The 25071-nt window shown below is 45.1% G+C and overlaps 1 protein-coding gene across 2 annotated transcripts in view; it reads right to left on the reverse strand.

Annotated features, from left to right (window-relative positions):
- Positions 1–23358, reverse strand: part of CCDC88C (coiled-coil and HOOK domain protein 88C) — an 87857-nt gene extending 64499 nt beyond the window's left edge. For both annotated transcript variants that reach the window (XM_085225510.1, XM_085225508.1), the window contains exons 1-3: positions 22829–23358; positions 22614–22714; positions 14376–14484 (exon numbers count right to left, since the gene is read on the reverse strand). In XM_085225510.1, the coding sequence (XP_085081636.1) occupies positions 14376–14484; positions 22614–22714; positions 22829–22888 (270 nt within the window). In that variant the 5' untranslated portion in view covers positions 22889–23358. The remainder of the gene's footprint in view (positions 1–14375; positions 14485–22613; positions 22715–22828) is intronic.
- Positions 23359–25071: the final 1713 nt, after the last annotated feature.

A 25071-nucleotide genomic window follows, 5' to 3' on the forward strand; every position in this document is an offset into this window, starting at 1 on the left:
TAATAAATACACAGAATTCCCCTGAATTAATCTTAATCCAGTCACCACTGCCAATTTCTAAGCAGCACTACAAAAACAGCCATAACTGAAACTAAAATGAGCATTTGCTGCATTTTAGATCAGTAGATACACGATTCCTTGTGAATTCTGACAGAAAGCTATTCTCATGACGTAGAGGCAACAGTCCTTTTGAAGCCAGCTCTACACAATGTAGGCAGGAACTAAGCAAACTTCTTCAAACAGTGCTGCCAACTATTTCAGCTCCAAGCTGCACAACTCGTACTGTTTCAAGCCCCTGCGAGCAGACTGCTGATGCCATCAGGTTGTAGGGCGGGTTTTGGATACATGAGTAGGAATGCAAATGAAACCTGCCCACTGATCACATTATATAAAATTTCACACCACACTGAAAGAAAAAGACGCTTGACCATCTACTCATTCCTTTGTCCATTAGAGACGAAATATCTTCTGGTACACGCTGAGTGAATGTGTGTATTACACCATGTGTTTCATTGGGCTCTTTATTCACAGGTTTACCTCTATACTGGAGATTTTGATTAGCTGGGGAGAACAGATAAGAGCAGCTCTGAATGCATTTTTTAATTGCAACACAACACTCTGGTTTTACAAGGTAGGAGTATAGCCATGTAGTAGTTGTTGCTCTGCAATGACAGACAAGTAGTGGAGTCCCTTAGGGATAACTAGAACAAAGGTTCTGCTCTGGAGGGAAGCTGAGGGGAGTGGTTTTGTGGATGCATTTCTCTTTAAAAGAAAAAAAAAGACCTAGCTCCCCACATATTAACACTTTCCAATTTACACTGTTGTAATTCTACTGGCCAAGGAAGCTAAACTCTTAAGAGGTATCTGTGAAATTCTTCATTTCTTTTTCAGCAAAGGAAAAGCAAGCAAGGGTCACTGTTTCTGGCAGCAGCTAAGTCAGCATACACCTCACTCCACACATGCCTACTCTCAAATGACACATGTGGGTAAAAGAAGGGTACCCAGGTGACAAAGGAGCAGGAGAAAGCTTTGCATTGTCCCCCAAATAGGTCTTCATTAAATGCTTTAGGAGGCCTTTGTTGCACACAAGTACAGCCTCCTTGCTGTCTCCTTGTAGTATCACAGATGCAAGTCCCCTAATTGCACGTTTGGTATGCAGAAGGTATGAAATCTTCACAAAAAGATGACATGAAAGGCTTGGCTTGTTGGTCATAAACACGGACATTAGTCTTTCCTTGGGGAATGGTCAGTACAGAAATCAGACGTTCAGAATATATTCCTGCCCATACAGTTCAAAGCAATGAATAATGCACTTTGGAAAAGAGCAACAAAAACACAATAGAGCAGTAAAGCACACATCGTATTAAGCAAGTAACAGGTGGTGACTAAAAATGCATTTTTAATGAGCACCTCTTTATGAATTCACACAATGCAAAGTGGTTTCCAATGCTTTGAAACACACCACTCCTTAGTGCAGATTAAAGATGTCTCAGTTACACAGAACTAGATGTGTAAGCTCTTTAGTTTCTCTTCAGACACCTCATGGTTTTATTTATCTTTAAGAAATACATTTAGCAGCCAAAGTTGAAATTCTGTACTCTTAATACTTACAGATTCTTTAATTAACACTAAATAAATCTGCAGCTAATGCTAAAACACACTTTGATGTGTGTATGCCTCTGTTTCATCAGATGCACTACTCTTCACATGCATACAATAAGTGAAGGTGGCAGCCCAGTGGTTAGTGGAAGAGACAGCATTTGAATTCCAAGGCCCAGACAGGCACGAACGATGTGCTCCCAAGTTGTTCCTGAACTAGTCCATAGGAAATTCAGGGACCAGAGTTAGACGCTACTCTATAGCGGGAGATGTTCCAGTACTACAGAGTGCTGAATATCAGGCAAGCCAGTTCACCACTGTTATCTGTCCATTCAAGAGGGAGAAGAGAACAGTCGTTTATGCTATTTAAAAAGCAACACTGGTTACTGCGCTGTGCCACAACAGAAGAACTCTCAGAAATTTCAGGCAGTTAATAGTCAGGAAATCAGACTTTGTTATCAGAACTATAGCATAATCAAATATGCTCAGCTCAACTACATCCTGCTCTGTCTCAGAAGAAGAGCTATATCTCAAGGACTGAGACGGCAGTTTAAGTACTTACTCCAGTCTGAAACTTCCTGCATGAAGATCAGTATTACAGAAGAAGAAAATAAATGTGTTTCTCATCTCCTAAGTGAGGCTGTCTTGTTAATCTCTGAGATGACATATTCCTCGTATTTCAGTCACCACTTTAAAGCCCTGATTCATACAGAGACTTAAGGGCACACAGCAGGTTATTACTTCAGCAGGTTGCTTGTTTCTACCATACATAATACCCCTTGTAATTCTTAACTGCTTTCCCCCTTGAGGGCATACAGCATATGCTTTGGGATGAGAACTGGAACAGACTTGCTCTGAATCTCAAAGGAAAATTAATGACTTCTCATTAAAAAGGTGAGAGGTAGCAGTTAAACTCTTCCCTCTCCCATTTCATTCTTCAGGAAGATAATTCTTTTTCAAAAAATGTTATTTTTTGTTTAATAACTGTTTAGACAATACATTAAAAAACAAAAAACGCTCATCTCTGCAAACAGATGATTTTAGGTCTCTACTGCATTAGTCAGCTTGGTTCTGTTAACCACAAACTTCTTTGGCTTCTTAAGTGCCAGGAAACCAGTTTGCTCAATTCATCGTATCTGATAGAGCAGCAGCATGTGCCAAAAAGGCAGAACTCAAAAGGGTCCATATCACAGAGTAGGTGGTAGTTAAACAAACAGAGCGCTCAAACTGTCCCAAAAACCTCCCCCCTCTCCCCATCCTCACAACTGTATGTTTAGTGAGGAGATCTCTGCAAACACTTTAAGATCCAAATTCTACCTTTTTATGAACATGCAACTTCTTTAAGGCTTTAATATTTGCACCAAAGTATAAAAACCCTTCACATCCTTCCCTAACTTAAGGCAAGCAGGAGTTTGTCTTACATTAGCCTGCCAGATACCTACAGTACAAATTATGCTAAGCTATGAAACGTATTATATCTTGTGTGTATGGAGGAGCTGCCTGGCTGAATCAGCTGACCACGACTGCTGTTCCAAACGCATTTCTGGGGAAGAAAGTTTCTGTCACTCTGCGTGGTCCTATTCACTGTAGAAACTAAAGCTTTTAAATGCAAGACTATTCAAGGGGACTTTCCTTTTGTGCTGCAAAACAGCAGGACACCAGCACAGACAGCAAAAACCTCACCTGGTCTCGAGGCAGCCTGGGTGTAAGCCCTTATCTGAGAACATGTTCAGACCCAGCACACTGTCCCAGCAAGAGACCACTGCTCCTGAAGACCAGTTTCCCGTCGCCTTACCTCACACACCCTGATTTGGAAGTGTTGGACACCCACCACAATGGCACCATATCCAACTAATGGAGAGATCTTACAACCTGGCAGCAGACTGAAGGCTTGTGCTTCAAGAATCTGAAGTTTGGGAAGCTATGTGCTTTAGGCAAGTCAGACACAGTCGTTATCAATAAAGCAGGAATTTCAAAGTTATTAGCCTGATATTTGTCATGCACTGCCAGTAAAGAGATCCTACCATAGGTTTTCCACTTCTTTTTGCTTCCGTAACACATGAAAAGGGTTAAAGAATCCCCAGATGAAGCCATTGGTTACAAATGTATTTCTACTTGTTTATAAACAAATCAAATGAACTTCGAGATTTTCCCCTTATAAAAGAGTGGCAGAGCACACAGCTCACCACAAAGGCTCTGTGCAGTTCAGTTTGCATGTCACAGAAGCAGCTGACTGTGCCAGCTCAGCTCTCAGATGAGCACATCTCTTACAAGTAGGCTGGGCAGAAGCCTCCACAGCCAAGACAGGATGGGACCTTCTGCAGGCATTTACATGGTTGCTATAAACATTGCAAGTCTCCAAGTACTGATAAAGTGTGATGAAGCCCTTGATACTGGTAAGGGCTGTGATATGCTGTCAAGAAGAAGAGCCAAAACAAGCCATGATCTGGCAGCCAGCTCTGATTTCACAACGTCCAAGGGTATCAGAGCAAAACCACCGACCCAGCCAAGCATCTCAAACTGCGTAGTCAGTACTGCCTATAATCAGGTCCCACACCATGAAAAGAAAGTACAAGTGAACTGAGAAGGTTTACAAAATGAGGCCAAAGTGCTGCTGCATCTTACTGAGAAGTCTTCAAGCAATGACAAATGATTTGAAATCTGAATCCCTCCATTACATAGCATTTACACCCAGCAATTTACAAAGAGAAAGATCTAAGCAAAAAAAAAAAAAGGAGCTCAAAATCGCCTTCCCAAGTCAAAATGTTGGCTCAAGCTACAAAGCAAACATGTACTGGAAGAAATGCAGAGCAGTTCACTCAAGCTTGAGAATTAAAATGGAGCACTCCAGTTGCATTTCTTCTGCATGACTGGAATCCAGGAGCCAGAGGTAAGCGCCAGAGCACTGAAGTGTAAGCAAGGCTTCTAATAATGGCAGCTTTTGTGGTCCTCCACTACCAGCTCCTACTTTCTGCATGTACAACTATTAAGAGCAATCCACATGCTGTTCAGAGAAGCATTTGTCTCAAATCTTACAAGCAAAGACAGAAAGAAATATTGACACAACTTTTTCAAATTAAAAAAAAAAAAAACAACAAAACCACACAGCAATTGTTCTTGTTTTTCTCTCTTCTTGAAAGAAAAATATATTCAGGAAGTGAAATAAAGACACGTATAATACTGACTGATCTATATCTGGAGAAATTATCCTTCTAATATACATAACTCCGTATTTAGTATCAAAATTAAATTCACCTCTTCCCAGTATATGATGGCAAATGTTTATCCTCCTCTGGGACTCCCACCACTCAGTTTTCCTGTTAACACAGCTGCTCCAAAATAAACCAAGCATTAACCTCAGTGCAACACTCCCCTTTTCCTTGAGCATACTGCACACCAAACAAACAGCTACTTCTGCATAGCAAATTGATGTTGGATTCCTTTATAGATATCTTTCCAGTGGATTTTCTACATATGGGATCACATTTAGAAGTAATAATAACAACTCTAGGGTGCCACAGAGAACTTATCTTTCTTCTAAACCTTAAAGCAAATAAATCAGGCCTTCTTACAGTAAGTTCTTTAATGCTAGGTAACTAAAGGGGACGAAGATCATCACCTATGTAATTTTTTATTTTTATTTTTTTAATGTTAAATACCCCAAGGTACTTAAATGGAGTTAACACAAGATTGTTCTCTGTAGAGACCAGGACTCTTCCCCCACTGTCCCCAAGGAGCAGATGCCCGTCACTTCTTCCATCACCTAGCAGGCTCTAACGATGTCACTGAGTCTAAAAAAGAAAACAACAAACATCTAGAGACTTTTAATAATGCTAACTATGAAAGAGGACAGACAGTGACAGCTCCACAGGGACTTTCGGTCTGCTGAGCAGGTTTTTATTTAGGCACTTTCAGTGGCCATGTGAGAACCCAGTAGAATGTAAAAGCTTAAGTCTCCTTCAGTTCCATCTCTTAATCATCATGTGAAACAAGAGAGGAACCAGCTCTCACACAGCTTACATTCAAACAGCCCACCTAAAGAGCTGTTAAAAAAAAAACAACCAAAAACAACACAACAAACCAGAGCAAACAATCTGCTTTATCTGCTCCTTAGGGAGTTTGCAAAGGAAGGATTTTAAAAAAGAAAACAGCATAACTTGCATAGGGAAGTTGCACGCATGCATCACTCAGTGACAGTATTTTGATTTCAGTGCATTCATGACCAAGTACCTTTAATTTACACTGTTATAAAGAAAAAAGGCACCCTTTTCTGAGCTTTGCCTTCAGTAAGGTAGCAAGCAGGCTAAAGCTGCCTCCTGCAGCCAGTTCTGTTCCTGCCTGGGAGCCAGGCAGTCTCCCCGCAGGACAGATGGAGCCACTCCACACCTTCTCCTACGCCCTAGACCACTCAACTGCCAGAAGTATTAGGGGTCAGAATAAAGCTCCAGCAGATCTTTATGATGCAGCCCACATTTTGTTTCCAAAGCAAATACAACTCTGCACTTGGATATGATGCTTCAGTTCCAGAAATGAATGGGAGATCTCAATCACTCCTTCAAAGAGGCTGATAACCACTGCTTTAGAAGATATCCCAAGCATCTGCCTCAGATTAAAACACCATGGAAGTATTGTTTACAGACCTAAAATAAATAAATAAAACTCATTACCGAAAGCAGTGCGTGGGAATATGAGCTTGTAACAACAGTTATTGAACACAAAACCCAGGTCTGCTAGACAAGACGCACAGCGATGACCTCTGCTCATCTGGGTCAAAGACTCTCCAAAATTGACAGGAACAACTTTCCACACCAGATCCAGACTCAGCACTGTGAGGGAGTGAGATTGGAGTCGATCCAGCATGCTACAAGCTGGTACATGAGAATCTCAAGGAAAGTCACCCTGGATTAAAGAATAGTTTTCAGACAATGTGCAAAAAAAACAAAACAAAACAAAACCAAAACACCTTCATTTGAAAGCTGCCATTAAACACTAGAACTCTTTTAAGGAACTGCCATGCAATTAGAGGACTTGCCTGCAATCACATTTCACGTTTTTGTACAATTTCTTGTCTCTCTCTCTCACAAAAAAGACAATCCATTACAGAAACAAAAACAAAGTAATCTTGAATTTTCACTTACCTTTTTTTTTTTTTTTTTTAAGCAAAAACGAATCTCAAACTTACTACCAGCCCTAAGTGGCATGCAGCCCATTTTCTAACACATCTGAAACCAGAGGCCTCTGCAAGAACTCAGTTATCTCCTTAGCTAACACAAAATGGGACATCTGCCCAGAATTTAGGCAGAGGCTTGTAAACAGTGCTGTATGGGACCAAATAACTACTCTACTGCAAAATTCTTACAGATGGCCTCTGCTCAACTCTGCCCCTGTGCTTATGGCTCTGCAATCCTCAGTCCCTTAGCTGATAGTCATCTTAACCTCCCTACAAGCCTGCAAAGATGCATAAAAACCGTGGGGAGCAGGACAAGAGGCAGCTTATGCCAGTAATTCACACTCTCCTTCCTCACCCAGCCTCCACTAACACGTTTGCATTTTTGACACACAGCCTTTGATTAACAGCAACACTCCAAAGCCTGCATGTGAACCCTGGCCCCGCTGTTCTGACCACTGCACAAACACATTTTTATTTTAGGGCGCTGCTCTTCTTTTGGCTGGTCTTCATTTATTCACACTGTGAACTCACGCCTCTCTAGCTTATTAGAAAAAAAAACAAAAACAAAGCTGCGCAGACACATGCCAGCCTGTTCTGCCCTTTCCCAAATTCCAGTTCCAGGAAACAGGCCTCAGATTGCCTGGCTGGTAGTTTTCAGTCACCTGTTTCAGCTTCTTTCTCACTGAAGCGCCCACTAACAAGCCTGCAGGACAGATGCTCCATCCCTGGAAATGTTCAAAACCAGGTTGCATGGGACCCTGGGGATTCTGGCCTAGTATCAGATCTGGAGGTTGGTAGCCCTTGCCTGCAGCAAAGTGTTTGGAGCTCGATCCTTGGGATCCCTTTCAACCCAAGCCATTCTATGATACTATACATTAGATGATATCATCTTTCTGATTGTTCTGGTGTTCTGCTTGCAGAAGAGCAGTACCACTGTCCCCAGGCAAGAGACTAAGCAGAGGCCAACACCAGTTCAGCATCCCCAGAATGCCCACACCACACGATAGCCAGCATCTCACTGACTGGCACCCATCGCCATGACAGCAGCACATCCTCACAGTGACAGCCTCATGCACAGCCTTCGCATATCATGACCGCTCTGCTGCAGAACAGTACGCCTAACCAAAAATATTTTGGTCAACGCAGAACCAAGACGACCTCTTAAAGCAAAGCACTGAATAAATACATACAGAAAGCCACTCTACCTATGATACATTCAAACTAACCAGTGAAATTTAGTGAGAGGTAGAAACAAACATGAAACTGCTAACATCACACTCCAGGTCACACTGATGACAAAGCAGCATTTCCTGAGTAAGGCCCACAGCCTCATTGAGACACTGAGCATCTCTGCAATAGCATCTTAGTGTTACAGGCAAGTCAGTACTAACTTATTTACTGTACAGCTGTTAAAAAAAGAGCCTCAGCAGTTGATTAATGTGTTTCTATGTGCAGCTGCCAAAATTGGGTCACAAAAGTTGTATAGCTTTGGTAGGTGCAATAAGACAGCTCCCAGACATAACACAGAAACAGGTCAGGAGCCTCTATGAATACAGCTCATACAACCACACAGCAAAGGGAAAGAACACACACACACGAGTGCATAAGATCAGTCAAGCATCTGAATCAGAAAGAGCTTATCTGTAGAAGCTTTTGATGTCTTGCTCTTGACACTGTTAATAATCTTGGAATTTAAAGCTCTAGATGATGAAAGGCTCCTCCCACCACTGCCAAGTTGCTAAATTAAGAGTTCTAGGGAACAGGAATCAAAGAAAAGAAGCCACCCACACATACCGTATTTTGACATACCAATAGGCAATAATAGCAAAAATATAAGTTTAGTTCTATCATCTCACTCAGTAGGCTACTGTATATGAATTTCCCCCCCTCAGAGAGAGAAATGCTTTTCTACTTCAGAAAATGTACTTTTAAGTGTATTTCTAGCATTTTGGTGTTTACTTTGCTAAGGAGTGGAGTCCTACGCCACTAGAATTAGCAGGCCTAGCAGGGAAAGATTTTAACACACAGAAAAGGACATTCTACTTCCAGAACTTTATTTATAGCTCAAATACAGTTGCCAGTTCACAACCTGTGCCCAAATCTGGAGCTTGAAGTTCAAATTCGTGTCCACAATCCAGCCAAGAGCTCCCAAACTGACTCAATGCTCCAAATACAGAAGCAGGCATTGTTTATCCACCTGGAAGCCACTGGCATTGCAAGACCCCAGCCGAACCACAGGGAGAACCAGTTTTGGCCCCAGCTTGAAGACAGAAGTCTCTCTCCTATGGAAGACCCAGCCTCAGCGCTACTGCAGCCCCAGTGTCAGACCTCTTAGAAACAGCCATCTCACAGGCAGCTAACTCCTTTTAATTCACCATCACAATATGACACTTAATTGATAAGAAGTCCTGCTGCTTGTACTTCGTCTGCCCCATGTTGGCACAGAAAAGCAAAAGCAGATTGAGAAACATGAAGGGTGCCCTGCTTTTCAAGACATCCTTCTTCACCATTACCTGAGCTCAGCTACATGAACTTAGATGGGACAAGGAATGAGAGCTTTTTATTGTAACTGCACAAGCCACGTAGTCATAACTCATTTTAGAGCTCACATAGATTTTTTTTTTTTTTAAATGATGACATTTTTCCATCTATTTTAGAAACATGAGGCGATTTGTAAAGTATTCAGTGGCCACAGCTGAAGAACTACAGGCAAAACACGGCCGTGACCACACCATGGCACTTCTTCCCACAGCACTGCTCATCCACATTCTCCCAATGCGGCCACAGCAGCCTGCTGGGACTAGCCAACGGATGATAATGTTCTTTCTTAATTCTCTCCAACAACCTCAAAATTTTACATAAGTTGTAGGAATTTTTGCTTAAGAATGCAGTATATACAGCTGGAATGGTTAGTGGGATTTTTGAAGGTTAAGAAACTAGCGGACATCAAAACAAATTCTTTCATTAATTTAATTTTTGGGGGGTTGTTTTTGTTTGTTTTTAAATAAGCTGCTACCAAAGCAACTGTTAGCTCCTTAAACTTCTGAATCCAACAACTGGCAGGAGCAGAGGATGCACAAGGCTACTATGAGCTTACCCCACCAGCCTGCCTTTAGGGCCTTCCAAACCCCTCAGTCTGAGAGTGCTCTCCAAGCGCTGCAGAGATTTGAGCAGCTCTTCAGACACGGACATCTCAAGTGACAGCATCTACAGGATTTACATACTCTCTGTAGCATGGCAAAGCCACGTTTTCTAACTTCTCCCCTGCACTGATGGAAACAATCATAGGCTGTTGTAGCTTATAATGTTTTAAAAACAAACAAACCCTATCAACACACACTGCCAGAAACAAGTACTGTCGCAGGCCACTGTGAAGACAGCTGCCACAGCTGGGATTAATCGCCTCTCTGAAAAGAAACAGAAGGTGCCAGAGCAATTAAGGGCCATAACAACACACTATGAACCTTATGAACCTGGGTCAAGCATGTTTATTCCTGTGAAGTCAAACATTGTTAGGTCTTCCGATTCTTGCACCTGAACTGTTTTCAAGCTAATTGGACTAGCGGCTGATTTTTAGTAAAGCTCACAACAGAAATATTACCAAGAGAAGAGAGTGTTCAGAAATAGCAAGATAAATTCACCTCTGTTATGCTGGGCTACCCATTGCTGGCATGCAGACTGACATTCCCAACTGTGCCAGCATGACAAGGCAGCAGACCACAGCTTGAGGTCAGCCAGACCCATGAACACAGGTTAACTTCAGTACATGGGGAAGATTTTACCCTTGGACAAGCACGCACAACACCAACCCCACTGAGAAGCGGGCAAGCATTCCTTCCTCAGTTCTCTCCATTCTCTATCAATCCCTTTAATCAACATCCTCACTGCATCACTCCACTAGGCAGTGGCTGACTCTCACTGTACCGAGCCACATCATACAAAGCCATTCTGAATTTCAGTTTAAAGACAGCCAAGCATATGAACTCAGTCTGAACAAGACGAGACGTTGTGTCATAGAATGAGCAACAAACGCATTCTGCCTTGCTCAGCCTTTGTTAAGATATAGCACCAACTCCAGAAGTTTTATGACCCACCATTCCTCCAGCAAACTGGGGCTGAAACAGTTATTAAATGCAGCTAATGACAGATTCCTTTGAATGTTCAAGAAATCCCACAGCAAAATGAGTCATTTGCCTCGTTTCCAAAGCAGAGGCCCTCACCCCAAGAACAGACCTGCAGAGGTACAACTGCTCAGACAGCACAGAACGCAGAAATGTCTGCCTGCTACCAGAAGTAACCACTCTTACATGCCCAGTTACTTATGTAATGAATAATATACAACTAAAAATATATATAAAATAACCACAACAACCAAAGTTGTCCCCCATTTTAAGTCTTTAACATTTTTATTCACAGCCATCTACAATCAGGTTTTGCGAAGGTGAAAGTTGGGAAGGTAGCTCTTCAAGAAGTTGTTAGAAAATTCAGTTAGCAAACTTCTGAAAACAAGATATTATTTGAACTGAAAAAAGGCTTCTTCGTGGCCATTATGTGACCTGAAGGGTCACCTAGTTTCTGAATATCAGATTTTTAGTAGTCTTTAAGTCACTTTTCTCAGACACATGGATTCCAGTAACACAAATCCATGCCATACCCTTGACTGTTCCTGCATAACACACAGAGGGGCCATTATTCTATCATCCCTACTAGCATTCCTCTATAAAGCAAGAGGAGACTCAGCCTATCAAATTCACTAACTAAGCTATAACCTTGACTTGGGCCCATCCATGAAAGGGAATGTGAAGTGTCAAGACCAGTGGTATATTTTTAGAGCTTTTGTTTCCCTTGAGGAAGCAGCAGATTCTGTTCCTATTGTTTGTCAGGAACTTTCCCCTCCCACTGCCAGCCTGCAACCAAAATCCAGTCTGTGTGTTCAGTCAGTAGGACACTACCCTCACTTCAACTATCATATCAGTATTGCTGCAAGCAGCACCTACAACTTCAAGCTATTTAAGAAAAACCACAAATCAATATAAATATTAGCAGCAGACCTAGCAATACTTACACAATGGCTGCTCCAAAAGTAATGCCTGTTATTTTGTTACATTGACCCACAATGTCAGAGGGGGATGTTGATGGTAGGGCAACAAGGCTGAACCTTCCCACCAGTATTTTCTTACGTGTTGCCATGTGACACATGGCAGCAGAGGGGCGCATGACAGAATGCAGTATGACATGAACGTGTGGATGTGAGCACTGAGTGCTGCATTTCGGCAGCAGCAACATGAAAGGCAAGCCACATTCCAGACAGCCATGCAGATTTTTTTTACAAACATAGCATGCAGGCTCTTGTCCATTGCTGGAAAAAAAAAAAACACAAGAGCTCACAGTGGTGACTATGTTGAAAAATAGCCTTTCGTAGCTCAGAATTTGCTCTATCAAATAGCATTTTTGTGCTCTTTTTATCTGTTGTGGTTTCCATGGAAACAAATAGGACACATTACTTTTGGACTCACCAGTGTATATTCCACACCATCCCCATTAAACAGTTAAACTGAATGTTAAAAAAGCTCTAGCTAAAATGAACTAGTTAGCTCAGACTGTAAAACAAAAACCTCCAAGTATCTAACATGAATACATGTACGATGCTACAATCCGCCCTCAGTAAAGCACAGACAGCTTTAACTCTTTCCACACAGCATCAAAAGAAAAGGAAACTCAGATCTTGGATCTCTCTTGAAGATACAACTGTGACAAGGACAAATAAGTTTCTTGTATTATGCTGCCATCACACAAAAAAGTTATGATATGCTGTAATCACACACTTTCAGGACCAAATGCAAAGAATGATCAATTCTCATGACTACTGTTTACATGCATTATAAATACAGTCTTCAAGCAGCAAGATTCACTGTACTTGATGTTTTCTGGGCTACAAGTGGAACACCATTACTGTCTCCTGAGAGCCCAGACTACTGTTTTCTATTAAAAATTACGTGTTTTCACCTTCTTCAGTGGTTTCTAGCTTTATTGGATTATGATTACACAGCTCAATAGCTAGGTCAATAAGACATCAAAGAACACAGCACATGATTCTGAATCACTTCCCTTTCCCACCCCCTCCCACCAAATCTGTTTTCTCTTTGCATACTATTAAAAAAGATTAGATTATCAAGACAAGCAGTTTGCTTGAAGAAAAAGCTTTAATTCCAACACTTGAAGAATCAGACTCTCAAGACTAAATATTGCAAGGATTGGGAAGGGTAGCGAGAGACTAGTCCTTTACACTGTCCTTAAATACAGTTCACTTTCCTTGTAGACTCTGTATACACACTTATACTGTACAGTGGATAGCCAAGAAACTACTTCAGCCTCCAGTTACGACCAAATGGAATCTCCCCCTACAAATCACAAATCTTAGGAATGATACCACATTGTATCAGCTTCTCCCATTCTCAACCACAGAGACAAGGGTCAGCTGTTTTCAGACACACATGACGCCCTCCCACATTTCAAACCTTAAGTTACACCCTCAATTTTCCTAATGCAGCTATAACTTGCGTAGGGAAGCCTGAAGTCATATGGATGACTCCTCCATGCAAATCCAGAACAAAGAATTGGTGGCATTAAACGTGGAACAGAGCAAACAGCTCTGGAAGACAATGCCAGCAAAAGGCACTAGTATTATAGAGCAGTTAAGTTAACTGCAGTTGTAATACTTCTCTGTATTTTGAGTACAAAAACAAGACAGCCTCTCTCCTGTATGTACAAAAAAATGAAGTATCCAGGATTAAGACATTCACAGTTTAGTTGTTTTGTCCATTAAACGAGTGAGACATTTACAGGAGTATTTCAGTAGTTTTTAGTGTTTTCAGACTGGTTTATGCTACGTAACGTTCAAATCTGGCAAAAAACACTTACAAAAGGAAACAGCAGAACAGTTACTTCTCTCAGCTAGCCTAAATATACACAACAGTGTGCATACTGAAAATCTATTTAGAGTAACTGAATTCACTCCAAGGGCTTTTCAGCAGAACCCAACATGTATTTAAGTCTGCAAAAGCATTCAGCTGTCACTATCTTAATAGAGGAACACTGACGGTCAGTTCAAGGATGTTACCTGAGAAGAGTACCATTTCTGAGAAGCTGCAGTCATTTCTGCATTTAAGTCTGTTAGAATAGAAAGTGGCCAGATCTAACAGTTTGCTTAACACCTAAAAAAGTTACACAGTGTTGGAAGCCTGTTTTCAATACAAGAAAAAATTTGTTTCTCCTTGTTAATATTATATAAGCCTGTGGTTTTCATTTCTAGCAAACAAGAGTATTTCACAAGCAAATTTGGTGGCAATCCCATTAAGAGAAGGTTACTTGTTTTAAGGAAGTCTCACATCCAAAAGCATTATTCCATTGTCAGTAAGTCTCCCTTCAAAACACAGAGAGCCACAACAGTAGAGAAGGTATTATTATTCCATAAGGAAAGCATGGTTGGAAGTACTTTCATACGGACACCATTTCCTCTCCATTTCCTGTAGTTTCCACCAGCTGCTGCATTAACTGAATCAGTAGAGCAGTCACCACAGATCAACGAGCAAAGAGCAGATCTTACCTGATAGTAAGTCTTAATGTTTCTGACTAAGATGGTCAGGTTTTGAACCCGAAGATAGACATCATTATTTACATGCTTGTTAACACGTTGGTTGGTTGGCCGAGGGTCTCTATGAACAGAGGAAAAATAAAATTAATTGTGTGTTTCCTTGATGTTAAAACTTAACATCTAAATAATGCACCATTAGGAAGAACCTTAAAATATCTGCTCATTAAATTAATTGACACAACTATGTGTGATACATATACATTAATTCATGATACAATAAGCTTTGCACTTATGCGTAACTAAGAGATCTTAGTTACAAGAGATCTTGCATGCCACTTAGGTTAATCCACACAGCAATTCTGGGCACTTTCCCTCCTTATTTTTTATTTCCCTGAGGAACAGACCATACGTAGTTTGTGCAAATTGGACCAAAGCAGTCTTTGTTTATATGAGTCTTACCTCACTCAAACAAAGGCAAGCCTAGAGAAGACTATTACAGCTCGGCTTTAGGACTTCAAGTCTAAAGAAGTGTTGACGCTTGATCACTGTGCAAACTGCAAAACTCTGATGTGTTACACACACTAAGGAAGCAAAGGAAAAAGGGAGCACTGAACTTTTGCTGCATCCAACTACCAGATATGGCTAGATTATCCCTCCCTCTCATATAGAATCATAGAATCACCAAGGTTGGAAAAGACCTAAAAGATCATCCAGTCCAACCGTTCACCTATTACCAATAGCTCCCACTAAACCACGTGCCTCAACACAACATCCAGTCTTTCCTTGAACACCCCCAGGGTCAATGACTCCACCACCAACTTCCTTGGTCAGTCCATTCCAGTGCTTGACCATCCTTTCTGAAAAGTAATACTTCCTAATGTCCAGTTTGAATCTCCCCTGCCGTAGCTTGAAACCATTCCCTCTGGTCCTATCACTACTGACACGAGAGAAGAGGCCGACTCCCAGCTCACTACAACCTCCCTTCAGGAAGTTATAGAGAGCAATGAGGTCTCCCCTGAGCCTCCTCTTCTCCAGGCTGAACATTCCCAGCTCCTTCAGCCTCTCCTCATATGGCCTGTGTTCCAGACCCCTCACCAGCTTTGTTGCCCTCCTTTGAACACGTTCCAGGGCCTCAATGTCTTTCTTGCAGTGAGGGGCCCAAAACTGGACACAGCACTCGAGGTGTGGCCTCACTGGTGCTGAGTACAGGGGAACAATCACCTCTCTGCTCCTGCTGGCAACACTGTTTCTGATGCAAGCCAGGATGCCACTGGCCTTCTTGGCCACCTGGGCACACTGTCGGCTCATGTTCAGCCGAGCATCAATCAGTACCCCCAGGTCCATTTCCTCTATGCAGTCCTCCAGCCACACCGCCCCAAGCCTGCCGCCTGGGGTTGTTGTGGCCGAAGTGCAGGATCCAGCATTTGGTCTTGTTGAACCTCATCCCGCTGGCTTCAGCCCAGCTCTCCAGCCTGTCCAGATCCCTCTGTATGGCCTCGCTACCCCCAGGCAGATCCACATTTCCAGCCAATTTGGTGTCATCTGCGAATTTACTGAGGGTGCACTTGATGCCCTCATCCAGGTCATCAATAAAGATATTGAAGAGGACAGGCCCCAGCACCGACCCCTGGGGAACACCACTCATGACCGGTCGCCAGCTGGACTTAACTCTATTCACCATCACTCTCTGAGCCGGGCCCTCCAGCCAGCTCCTTACCCAGCCAAGAGTGTACCCATCCAAGCCTCAGGCTGCCAGCTTCTGCAGGGGAATACTGTGGGAGACAGTGTCAAAGGCTTTGCTGAAGTCTAGGTAGAGCACATCAACAGCCTTTCCCTCATCCACCAGATGGGTCACTAGATCACAGAAGGAGATCAGTTTGGTCAAACAGGACCTGCCCTTCATGAACCCATGCTGGCTAGGCCTGATCTCCCGGTCATCCCGCACATGCCGTGTGATCTCCCTCAAGACAATATACCCTGGGTCTCACAATTAACAATTCTAGTTCTACTGAGACTTCATATTTTAATGAAATATTAAGACAAGTAGGCATATACTTTATGATGGAGGAAAAAAATCTTTGTGGAGAAGTCAGGGAAAAACGTCTAAAGCTTCTGTCTGATTTTAATGAAAGGAAATCAAATTGATATCTGAAGCAATTTCTCCCATTAAAAAAAAAATACAAAAGCTGCTAATGATTAATATGAATATGTACCTTCACATTCTGTGTGTATCATAACATCTTGGCAAGAAAACCTAAAAACCTTTGTCTACCAATATCATAGATCAAAGCCCAGCATTTCCCTTATAATAAAAGCTCTTATCAGCAAACGCCTACACAATTCCAACACCTGCCTCCCAGAGCCCTCCCTGCTCTGGCTGTTAATTAAGCCATTCACAGCTCTTAAAGGGCCAAATATTGAACTCTGGTGTTAACTAGGAAGTAAGAGAAAAACTCACCCAATATTTATTTTTAAAACTTATCTGCTAAAGTTTACATAACTATGCTATATTTTTATTTATTTTTTTTTTTTTTTGGTGAATGCACAATCATCCCAAAGCACCCCTCCAGACGTGGAAAGACGACTGCCTTGGCAGCAGATAACATCAGGGACAGCACTGAGGTGCCAGGGTTCAAACAAACTGATGCAGCAACAACCCAAATTGCCCTGATGCAAACCAGCAGGACTCTTCCCAGCCCTCACACTAGTAAAGGTTTTCGGGTAGCGATCAGTACTGTGACACATTACAAAGAACAAAGAAGCGATCTTATCAAGCTTTTGGAGTAGAATCTTTAATGAGGATTTCCACGCTGAACAGTTTCTGCTGTTCAGCACCCGAAGCGCGAACGACTTCCTTTCCCTGATGCTCAGACAGCACAACGTGGAAGCCACACACGCACATTGTTTGCCAGTAGTGGGTCTTCAGCAACACAGCAAGCAGTGGAAATGTAAATGGCTTGTACTCAGATTACTCAATCGTCAACATCTGCTCGGTTTTATCCTCCAAGAAGCTGGATGCTTAGCCTTTTTAGGCAAACTAGGAATCTAAAGGGGGAGGGTGGCTTTCAGTAGAGAGAAGCTGGCCAAGGAGAAGGCCAAGCTGAAGTTCTCCAATCCCACGTACAAGCTCTTGCTGTCACCGACAGCAGGAAGAGAGCCTCAGCTGTCTGGCAGCAGCTGCCATACTTAACAATGGGGGAAAAAGTACTATGTTGTTGGTATTTTTTTCCCCCCACACATTAACCTGTTCAAAAAAGAAAGCCTTACAGTTTCACACTAACACAGCTTCATACACGAATCAGAGGTAGCACAAAGTCATTAATGCTGAGTTTCCTCTCTAGCTGTTTCCACAGCTCAACACCCCCTTAAGGTATGCTTTCTCTTCCCCAGAAGCTTCCTCAGCCCTGAAACCCGTTCCTTCTATCTAAAACGCTGCCCCACCCTCCACATCCCCCCATCTTCCTTCCGCTCCTCAGATGCTGCACAGTCAGACTTCTGCTTGGCCACCCCAGCCACAACTCCAGCCCCACAGCATACCAGCAGCACTACGGGAAGAAAATTATCTGCCTAAAAATCACACAGTAAGAGGTAAATTCTGTGCTGAAAGAAGCTTCTACCTTAAAGCACACAGAGCTGTCGGTACTGCGCTCTGCATACTGAAGCACTTGGCTGGTTGGTGACATTTCCGTGAGTTTTACTGGGAGAAACTCCCAGGATCACACTGAAAATTGAAGAGGGTTATTTTTTAAAATTGGTAACCAGAGAAAGAGAAAGAATCGATGCCTGAATGCATCAGGAAAATCCCTGACAGCAACCTCAGTGACGAGTCTTTTTCTGTAGGGTTACTTTTTCTCCATAGGTGATGTTTGGTCTCTCTCTTACCCACAAAGAGAAGCACCGTCTCCCTACTCGTTAAAAACCACCTACTACTCCCAGTATCAAAGGCATTCTGTAAATAGGACAGAGGCAGCCTGACTGAGGGCAGCTTTCCACAGACAAGAGAAAAAACATGCCAAGCTACCAAGAAGTGTTGGGCCTCACTGCACACACAAGCATTGTAAGTCCTTCAACCCGTATGCCTTCTTCAGGCTTTTAACAGAGGTGAAGAGGGAACCAAGGGCAAGGTAGGCAAACCATGAGCTCAAGGCACGTGGAGCAGCACTACCTGAACATTCACCCCCTTAAGCCATCAATTAATGAAATCAAAACAAGAAAACAAGGGAAAAAATCATTTTGCTTCTAAAATTCAAAAAGACAATCCTATTTGAGCAATTCCAGACAAATAATCCAGATAAATAAGGAAGAAGCCCTCAAACCGGGCCCAAGGCTCATTAACATCAGAACAGATCAGCAGCCCAGGCACACCCAGCATCCAAGCATCCACGGCCTCAACAACACATGCACCTCTCTCCGTGGGGAGGCACAGAGTGCACTAGCCTAAGGTTAGCCCAGTTCTCCCATCACTCAACTTCCTCCTCTTACTTACAGAGGGATGAATCTGCTACGTGGGTTTCTAAATTATCTGAAAAAAAAATGGTAGAAAGCACACTTTGAACTGTGATTTTGTTAAACGGATGTGTACCTTTAGTCTCCCACTCTGCATGTTGCTTGCTGCAAACCACAGCAGCAGCACAGCAGTTGGGCTGTTCCCATCACGAGGTCCAAATTTAAGATGACAGGCTGACAGTACCATATACTGGGGCAGCTGCTGAAATTTAGAAATCCATTACTGTGAACTTAGAGGCCTTAACGCAAATGATTTAATCAGATGTACTCCTGAAACACTTCCGCTTCCTGAATGCTTTAGCAGAAAAGCAGAGTCTACCGTCAGTCAGAAGGATTAGGACCAATCAGTATGAAAGCACTGATGCGCCTGCACGTATGAACTTCTGCACTGTTTCCAGATAAAACTTTTAATAGGAGGTGTAAATACTTGCTTACACTCCTGGTGTCACACAACTGCAGTATAATAGTGAGAGCAGTATATGCCGTGCCATGCGCTTCTCTCATAGCAGAGAGTAATATGCAACTGTCTAAAAAAAGTTTAGATTTGTCCACACAGAAGTTCATTTAATCGACATCTATCTGCCAGAAACATAGCAGCTCAGGACACAACGGTTGTACTCTGAAGATTAACATAAGCATTTTCAATAAAGCCTGTTAATTCACTACTGCAGATGTGCAACATTTAATGCGTCCTCCATGCATGAGCATGTTGGGGTATGCACAGGAAAAGGAAACCATTCAAAAACAACACAAAAATAACCTTAAAAAAAAAGTCTAAGATATAAGTGGAAAACCAAATGCTGTCGTGCGTCTCTTCTGTTGGAGTTATCTGCTGAAGCACCACAACTCAGAACTAAGCAATCCTAGATAACCTTTTCAAAAGGGGTCTCGCTCCTTCAGGGGCTAAAAAAGCAGTACAGCAAAACCCAACAGTCGGAGGAGGACGGGGGAAGGCACTGCCCCACTGTCACCCATTCCAGGCAGCAGTGGGGTCCTGACAGGCAGGAGACACATCAGAAGTCCCCCATCTCTCTGGTGATGTGACCATCTCGCTAATACAAATCCAGTTGAGGATCTGGGATTTTTGCCTGTTCGAGCTGATAGAGAGAATCTGGACAAAACCCAATCTGCTACAACCGAAACCAAATAGTGCTAAAAGCAGTGCAGCCCACTGGGCACCTCAAAGAGCTGCAGCCTTCCCTTCACTCAGCAGTCTCACCTCAACAGGTCTATCTGGATTTCTGTAGAGACACCAGACTTTCCAGTTACACGCTAGACTTCAACACCAACTGGCTGCAGGATAGAAGCATTTTAGTTTTAATAAAGAAATTAGTAATTCTGCTTTTAGAACCGTCATCAAAACAAATCTGTTGCTCTGCAGCAAAGTGCTGCAACACACTGGTGTCTGGATGTCAAGTCACACATACATCTACGTAAGTTGTTCTCTAATAAGGAGGCAAACAGAGAATTAAATCTGAAAATCTAAAAAGTGAACTAACACATGCAAGACGACAGCTATCCACAACAGGAATCCTTCTCTTTACTTCCCTGTACTCTGTGCATGTGTGCTTTCAGGTAAGGTTTACTCACAGCACACCGAGTTCCATCAGATGTCACCAAAGGCTCTCATTAATAACATTTCCGTGGGAAGAAATCTCAATCCAAGCACCAAAATCATCCTTAAGGCCCAAAGCTTGCAGAACTGATGAGAGCAGGCATTTTTAAGAGACATTTATTTTTCTATTCTGAAAGCTGTGAAGCAGAAACACCCCTTGAAAGGCATTCTCAATTTATAGGCAAGTGGTAATTGCACTGCAATTTCTAAAGGTTAAGTCTGAAAAAGTGAAGGTCACAGATGGCACCTCACTCGGTCAGGATACATAAACACAATCGTGATCTTTCCTCAGTCAAACAGCTCCAGGCTCTTGGTACAAACGTCTTAGTTTCAAGCTCCTTAGCCACCATCAGAAATGCTGCCAAGGCTGCATAAAAAGGGAGAACTATTGTGAATAATGGGACAATTCCCTACTGCACGCTGCTTGGGCTTCCCCCAGGAACACTGCCTGTGACGCTGCTGGCAGAGATGGTTTTTGGAAAAAAAAAATTATTTTCTTGACTGTTTATGGCAAGTAAACATGCCAGGGTATTTCTCACCAACATACTACATCCAACAAAATGCCAAACTGTGCTGTCAGCCTATACACTTGAGCTCCTTATTTCAATGGGATCTCACTGTTTTCTCCCTGTCCCCACAGCAACATTAAGTTGCTCCACAGACCTGAACAATTTTACCTCTCCTTATATATATTTCAATAGCCAATTACAAAATACTTAAGCTCCTTTATTGTATACAACAACTGATAAAGTACTTCTCAAATATATCACTCACTCAAGAATGTTACAGTCATTCAGCAGCCACATAACTTCAGCCTATTCAGTAACCAGAACTGGGAGTGGCTGAGCATTAAGTTCATTTTCATTGTTTTGAAATAATTAATTCTTTCATGCAATAGATAACTGTGATAATCGTTAGTTAAATCTGCAGCCAACTCACAATTGCCACAGCTCCTCGAGAGTTTGGGTGGTTATCTCCGTGCCAAACACAACGGTCATAGAACAAAATTGTGTCCCCCACGTTTTGGAGAAGGTACAAGCCTCGATTTGAACTCTCATACTTGAGGCTGTAATTTCCACAGACAGCTCTTTTAGAAGTGTAATTATTCTTTAGAAGATGCCATTTCCAACGTTTTCTCTTTACAACCAACACTGTACTGTTTTATGCCACTACTGCACTACCCCCAAGTAGGATGGCTGATCTAGACTCTCATCTGAGCCACAAACCTTCATCTTCCAATGAAGTTCCAGTGCAGGATTTCCATTGCTAGCAAACATGAAGCCAAAATACAGCCTGGGTTACCACTGCAATGGTATCAGTGTTATCACAGATAACAGAGCTGCCAGCTGGAGCAGATGGGTTCTCAGACTGCTGGGGGTTGTTTGTTTCTTTTATTTCCAACTTATTTTCGAAAGATAATTACTTTTAAAGATGATAATCCCACAAGCATTCGAGCTTGGCCCAGCTTCACCAACCAGTGGTCGGACTTCAGCCGATTCCACTCTGAACAGAGCACAGCACCAGAACTGGGAGCTTCTGAATACCTCCTTCCCTGCAGGCCAGGCAGACGCTTCTCCCTGTGAGCCCTTTAGTGGGTGCGTTTGGGCACACTTGAAAGGAATCACAGAGATGATATAAAACCAGACAGGGTCTGCCCACAGCACATGAGCGGCAAGAAAGGACACAGTTTAAAACGTGTAAGTTTTAGTAGCAATTCACTCCAACGATAGAAGTTGTTTTCCACCTTGCTCTTTGAACACACTCCTAACTTTCCTCAGGCCCTGTCTCTGTAGCACTGCCTGAAATAAACGTTACCAAAAGCTTTCCTTCTGCCAAAATACACACGGAACACAGAGCCCTCAGCAGCACGAAGACACGTTTCAGATGCAACCGTTCCAGCAAAGCTTCACTCGCTAAAGTACTTTCATTTCCTTATTTATAATGCAACACGCCTCCCCTGAAGCACACGAACGGCCAAGAAAGAGCTAACTGTTTTTAGAAAGGCACCGAACCACAACGCGTCCGAGCAGACTATAAAACCGGATCGGTTCGAGTCTTTCTTTGTGTTCGGGAGTTCCCAGCCGCCGAAGGGCTGCTCCCAGCCCGCAGGGACCCCCCGCCCCACTCACATCTGCAGCATGATCCTGTTGAGCAGGACGCCGTCCGCCAGCTCCATGTACATGCCGAGCTTGTCCTCGCCGCCACCCCCCAGCGCTCCGAAGGTTTTCACCTGCCGGGGAAAGAAGGGCGGAGGCTCGGTGCGGGCGCTGGAGCGTCCCCCAACCCCGCGGCAGGTGGGGGCCCGGCTCCCCCCGCCCCGAGCCGGGGATCCCGCGGCACTCACCCAGGTCACCAGGGGGCTCTGCAGGAAGAGCTCCAGCAGCTCGGAGATGGTCACGTCCATGTCGCCGGGGCAGGGCGGGCGGCGCGGCGGCGGGGCGGCTCACTCGGCAGACAAAGGCGCCGAGCCCATGGCCCCGCTGCCCGGCAGCTGCCGCCTACAGCGGCGACCCCGCGCGGCCCATCGCCCTCCGGCCCGAGGGGCCGGACCGGCGCCGCTCCGCCTCCCCCCGAGCCGGCACCAGGCCGCCGCCCGCCGCCGAGTGGGGCCGCCCGGGCACGGGACCGCCGGGATCAGCGAGCCGCGCCGTAGGAAGCGGACCGGCCGCCCGCGGGGCGACCCTCTCGTGGGGGAGCAGCGGCACGGAGCCCTCGGCGGTTACCGCTCCAGCTCCGGAACGCACGCAGCGCACCACCGCCGCTCGGCTCAGCCCGCCCCGTCGCGCCCCGCCAGCCCCGCTTCGGCTGCCGCGCTACCTGTGGCAGGGCGCGCCCTCGCGCCGGCAATTAGAGCCGGGCCGCGGCCGCGCCGTGACGGACGGCGCCCGCGGCCAATGGGCGCCGCCGAGCGGCCGACGCGGACCAATGGGACGGCCGCAAGGGCGGGAGGAGGCGAGACGGCGCGGGGCTGCGGAGTGCCGCTCGGCCTCGGGCGCTGCCGCCTCGGTCCCTCCGCGCCGTGCTTCCGCTGCGCACCTGCGCGCTTCGGAGCTCAACGCCGCCACGCGGCTCCGACGCCTCTGCTGCTGCTTCGCTTTCGACGGGGAGCGGCCCCAGCCCGGCCCGGCGGGCACGTGGCTTCGCTCCGCAGCACTGCCCTGGGGCGGGGGAGAGCTGTGGAGGCACCGCTCGTGTGGGTTTAGTTGGAAAAAAAACCAACAATATGATGTTCTCCTGCAGTCACAGCAGATCTACTCATTTTAGGCAGCTGTGTACGTTGAGGAACTTGAGTGCTGTTAGGCAGCTGCTGTTGAGGAACTTGGGTGCGCGCAGTTTAGCCGAGCCCTCGTGGTCCCGCAGATCTCGGCCACGAGGCCGCCACGGTGCGCGGTGACCCCATCCGGGTACGGACAGGAGGAACATCCAGTATTCCCCAGCGCCCCGGGTTAGGCAGGCGCTGTAATTTAACTCCTGCAGCCCTGTGATCTCCCGTCTCGTGGACATATTTCATTAAATAAATTGTAAGGCTGTTGCTGTGGCTCTTACAGCAGAGGATGAACAGCCGAAAGGGCTTAATAATATTTGAAAAACGCACGACCTTCTCCAGGGAAGCCAGAATACAAATGTTCACTTTCTTACTCCTCACAGCCTGTTCGCAGGAGCGCTCTGCAAGCTCCTACACCCAAGCAGCGTTCACACCGTCAGTCGCGTCCCGCGGAGCCGAGCACGAGGCCGCGCACCCACAGCCCCGCTCTCCGCCCGGCTCAGCCTGACCGCCCGGCGCGGCTCCGGCCCCCCCCGCCGGCCGCCGCGGGTGCTGCAGGCGCGGCCGCCGTAGCGAAGGCCGCGTTGCTGAGGCGCCCCACACGACGCTCGGCTCGCGGGCCGCAGAAGGAGCCGCCGGGTCCGCGCCACCGCGGGCGTTGCTGGAGCTGACTGCCAGTGTCGGGGTTGGGCGCCCGCGGCCATCCCCTAGCAACACGGCGGCCGCCAACAAAGCCCCGCTCGGCGCCCCGAGGCCGCTGCCGAGGGCTGGGAGCAAAGAACGGCAGGGATGCGGGGCGGGAGCCGCGCTCGTGGTGCGCAGGAGGGCTGCTTTCTCCTCCCGCTCCTGGGCCCGTCGTTAAGCGGCGTACTTGTAAATAGGCCCTGTGTTCTTCCAGCGGCGTCTGAGCAACCGGGCAGCGCGTTTGGTTGAATTAGGCTCTGGAGCTGCGAACAGCGGGCGCCGACAGAAAGGACAGGTGGGCAGATGGCTGTAAACTCTGCAGCACCTGATTCCAAAGTGCCGTCGTTCGCAGTGTTCATGCAGTTTGGACTAAGCTGGTAAGGAAACTTAGAGAAACTGAAATGAAAATAAAAACAAAGCTGTGCGTAGCGAGAACAAAACTACGAGGGCTGCTCCGAAAGTAATGCCTCCTATGTTGTTGTGTTGCCCTGCAACATCAGAAGCAGATGTTGGTGGTATGGCAGTGGAGGAGGAGTCTTCCCACCAATATTCCGTTCCATTTTGTTGCCGTCTGACAGATGGCAGCAGAGGGACACTGACAAGCAGGAGCAAATACTTCACTAGCAGCTTTGGAAAGC

Source organism: Meleagris gallopavo, chromosome 5, assembly GCF_905368555.1.
Source record: "Meleagris gallopavo chromosome 5, MGAL_WU_HG_1.1, whole genome shotgun sequence".
Classification (NCBI taxonomy): domain Eukaryota; kingdom Metazoa; phylum Chordata; class Aves; order Galliformes; family Phasianidae; genus Meleagris; species Meleagris gallopavo.